Source organism: Phoca vitulina, unplaced genomic scaffold (assembly GCF_004348235.1).
Source record: "Phoca vitulina isolate PV1807 unplaced genomic scaffold, GSC_HSeal_1.0 scaffold31, whole genome shotgun sequence".
NCBI classification, from domain to species: Eukaryota; Metazoa; Chordata; class Mammalia; order Carnivora; family Phocidae; genus Phoca; species Phoca vitulina.
The window spans coordinates 16,306,889-16,311,091 of NW_022589734.1; the positions used below are offsets into that span (position 1 = coordinate 16,306,889).

General features: G+C 49.9%; 1 protein-coding gene across 1 annotated transcript in view; it reads left to right on the forward strand.

Moving 5' to 3' along the window:
* Positions 1–2,430, forward strand: part of GMPR (guanosine monophosphate reductase) — a 44,492-nt gene extending 42,062 nt beyond the window's left edge. The window contains exon 9 of the mRNA XM_032424932.1: positions 343–2,430. Coding sequence (XP_032280823.1) covers positions 343–523 — 181 coding nt within the window. The 3' untranslated portion in view covers positions 524–2,430. The remainder of the gene's footprint in view (positions 1–342) is intronic.
* The last annotated feature ends 1,773 nt before the right edge of the window (positions 2,431–4,203 follow it).

A 4,203-nucleotide genomic window follows, 5' to 3' on the forward strand; every position in this document is an offset into this window, starting at 1 on the left:
GGGTCAGACGATGGCATTTAGCTACCTGAGTGCCTTGGGGGGGCTGTTGGCTGTTGAAAGGGCTAAAGCTGGGAATAATTCCGGCTGGGTTCTTTTTTTTTTTTTTTAAGAATTTTTATTCATTTGAGACAGAGAGATACAGAGAGAGTGGGGAGAGGCAGAGGAAGAGGGAGAAGCTGAGCAGGGAGCCCGACGTGGGGCTCGATCCCAGGACCTGGAGATCATGACCCGAGCCAAAGGCAGACGCTCAGCCGTCTGAGTCACCCAGGCGCCCCGCCGGCTGGGTTCTTAAAGGGAAAAAAAAAAAAAAAGATTAAAAGACAAGCTTCCTTTTTCTTGCAGAGCCTCTGAGGGCAAGACTGTGGAAGTGCCTTACAAGGGGGATGTCGAAAACACAATTCTGGATATTCTTGGGGGACTGAGGTCTACCTGCACTTACGTGGGGGCCGCCAAACTCAAAGAGCTCAGCAGGAGGGCGACGTTCATCCGGGTGACGCAACAGCACAACCCGGTGTTCAGCTAACCTTGAGGATGAGGTGACGTCCGGCTCGTGGAAGCTTCCACGCACACCTGCTTTCCCACCGCCCTCGTGTTACATCAGAGTTTCTGGCCGCTCCTGAATGGTGGACTACTCCCCGGAGGCTTTGGGGCTCCCCCCTGGTGCCTTCGGGGGTGGGGGGGCTGGAAGCAGGGCACTGACCGGGTCAGTGGTCAGAGCCCAGCTGCCTGGAACTCATAACCTCATTGTTAAAACTAACTCCCCTTTTTTTTCATTTTTTTCTTTTTTAAAGAAAAATGGTTTCACTTTAATATAATGCGATTCTCTTAAGACTTGGTGGAGTGCTGGAGTTTGCATTTGCAGAAATAAGTTGTCAGGGGAGCTTGGGGGTTTTCTACCTTCTTCCCACGCTTGGTTGGTAGTGGTCGAGGCACGGCGGGAGGAGCGAGCAGGGGAGGATGGAGGCAGGGGATGGGGGTCAGAGTCACTGGGCTCCCCTCCTCCGCTTCTGGTCGCCAGCAAAGGACGAAAGCGCCTGACTAGACCCATGGACTTGAAGAAGTGGTCTGCGGATACGAGGCGTGGCGACGTGTTTTCACCACCTACATTACACATGTCTTCTGGGAACGGGTGTCTGGCACTATGGGGTCAGTGTTGCTTTGGGGACGCTGTCCCTCTCCTGGTTTTTCATTGAGTTTTGTTTTCCTTCCTCTCTTCCCTCCTCAGTCCCAACCTGTCAGGCTGGCCCCTCTCTTAAAGAGAATAGACATTATTTTGAAGTTCACGGGATGTTTTATTGGAAGGTTAACCACCCAAAACTTGGCAGGTGGAAACCTTACTGAAACACAGCCCAGACCTTGCCCAGCGGCTTTCTGCAAGTCATTGGTTTAAAATACGAGTTAGAACTATGCCCTTGTCAAGGCCGTTCATACTTTCGAGGAAGGACCCCATGGTATTCACCGACTGGTAACAGTGGTATTTCCTTGGAGAATGGACCCATGGCCTTGGAGGAATCCTACAGCCGGCCGCCACCACACTGGTTTAAATGGTGAATATGGATTAACGATGACTGGTCACTGCTTCTGGAGCATTCCTTGAGTAATAGGACTGGAATAGATACGCAGACCAGGATGTTTATTTTCTTTTGAACGAGGCTTAACGAACCAGACACACAAGTCCATTTTCCTTGAAAAAGCAAGCGACTACCCTGGAGTAGAGAAGGGTCGCACGGTGCTACCGTTTAGGGACAAATTAACGGCTTGAGGTCCCTTGGGAACTGCCACTAGAAGGAGGATCCATCCAGACCATAGTGCTCCAGGAAATTATAGGTCCGTTTGTAGTTTCATAAGAATCCATTTAAAGGCCCAGCAACTTGAACTCAGTTGTCCTACTGTCCCCCCTCAATCCACCTAGAATAGTTCTTGTACTCGTGGAAACATGAACGGGCTGGAGGGTGTTTAACATACAGAGCGAGACGTGGGGTTTGCCGGGAGGCACCCCACCTCTCCTGTTCGCTTGTCTGAGGTTTGAGGCCCACACTGCTACTCCTGGGGAAGACTTTTTCTACTCAGGCCCTTCAGTGTGTTCGTTTTAAGAGATTCTCTGTTGCAAAATAAGGGAGAGAAGGAAAGGAAAGGTCTTAAACCCATTCCAAATGCATCAGCAATAGTAAGGGAATTCCGAGGGCATAGCCCTGCCTGAGGGGGGCACAGCCAGCTCCCATGCCACACCCAGAGTGGTCCCGGAGGGGGACCCCCCCCAGGAGCCCACTAGAGGCTGTGCTCTTTGCAGAGACCTGTTCCTGCTTTATCCCTCTCATGTAGAGCTTTTGCACGCTTCGTTTCCATGAGCCTGAGGCCTGTCCTTTGCTCACCTAGTTTTTAAGGAAGTGAATCACTTAGAAGCAGAGATTTTGCAAACCGCACCCCGAAGCCTCCATTATGCTTTGCGTCCCATAGCCACAGGCCCCGGGAAGCCCGGACCTGGGGCGCCCGCAGCCCTGGTATCAAGCAGGATGCCTGAGTATCTGCGGCAACCTGCTAGCCTTCCTGCTTAGGAGTCCAGGGCGGGGAGGGGGTGGGGAGGGAGGTCTGGGAATGAGCTGCCCTTCACCTTGGGCTGCTGCCATGCAGAATCTTAAGGCTGGAAGGATTCTATAGGCACACGTCCGGGTGGGGCCGAGGGGCTCCCGTGCATGGGTCCTGGGGGATTACGTCCTGGGGCAACGGCCAGGAGTGGGCACGGTGCTTGCAATGCAGCGCCCTTGAGACAAACGGGCTCCTCCGCGTGCATGCGGGGGGCGGAGGGGGCGCGCTTGTCGAGTTTCTGGCACTTTCCATGGTCAGACCAGGAACCACTGCACAGCAACACTGTTCCAGAATGTATCGATGATGCTACAGGAGTCCCGTGAAGCTGCCAAATGCTGTTTAGAAACAAATCTCTCTTGTCAACAGCATTGTTCAGATAGGAGAAATAAAACGTGAACTGAATAAGTCAAAACATGGGCTGTTGAAATGCGCCTTTTATCTCAGACCTCGTCTCGGGCATAACCAAGGCATAACCAAGCCGTCTTGCCTCCCCCCGCCCCCCCTCCCAAAAAAAAGCAGTAGGAAAAGTATGTCCCTCATCACACCAACCCGGTGCTCACCGCGGGGCTAAGTGTGGGATCACCATCTTTTCCTGTCTCCTCTTTTCTTCAAGGACCTGACACAGGACACACGTTTGCAATTGGCACTGTTATTTTATTAGTACGAGTATACTGAAACAATAAACTTGTACTGGTATACAGACAATTTATTTAAAACAATTTTGTTCAAATTTTGAATCAAACATTGTTTTATTATAATAATGAAATAATTTCTACCTAGAAAACCTGCAAGCACCATCAAAGAAAGGGACCATAAAATTCAATAAACAGACTCGAGTGTATCCTACAAATAGACACACCACGATTAGAAAATAGAATATGAATTCTTCCATTTTTTTTAATATTTGTTTTAAAAAAGCTAGTGCAAGTACAATATTTTACACTGGAATTACAGAGTATGCACGCATATGGAAAAAAGTTCTCCTGTCACGATAAAAGCTCTTAACTATGTATGCACTTAAAATTTTCTTTTCAATAAGGTGCAAAACATTCCTTCCTTCCCTAGTTCTGTACTGGCCGTATCAGTCTGATAGTGCCCTCAAAGTTCTGGTGTCTCTTTTCCCTTGGCCGGTGGGAGGCATACAATTGGAAGTTTGGTGGGTAATGATCTGATTGTAACACAGACGAGGGTACGAATCTCAGAGATGGCCCTGGGGCCAGAAGTTAGGACTGTCTTAACAAAAGGCCCCCACAAATACTGGGCAGGGCTCTCCTGAAACCTCCATTCATTTGACCCTAAATGGATTTACAGGTGAAGGAAGACCCAGGAGGAAGAAACCACCTGAAAAGGCCCAAAGGGCAGTATTCACAGAACCGAATGTACGGGTGTCAAGTTCAAGGTTCACTGACTAGATAATTTACCCCACTCCTGGACCAGAGGATACCTTAAGATTCAGTGGTTTGGGTAAGAACCCGAGGAAACCTACACCCCCGACTTCTTGGTAACTGCTCTGTAAAGACCCAGTTCTCAGCCAGTGTCCGTCATCTCAGACTTGATATTCCGGAGGACAGGATGCTATCCCGGCAGGGATTACTGTAAACAGCGCTTCCAACGCAG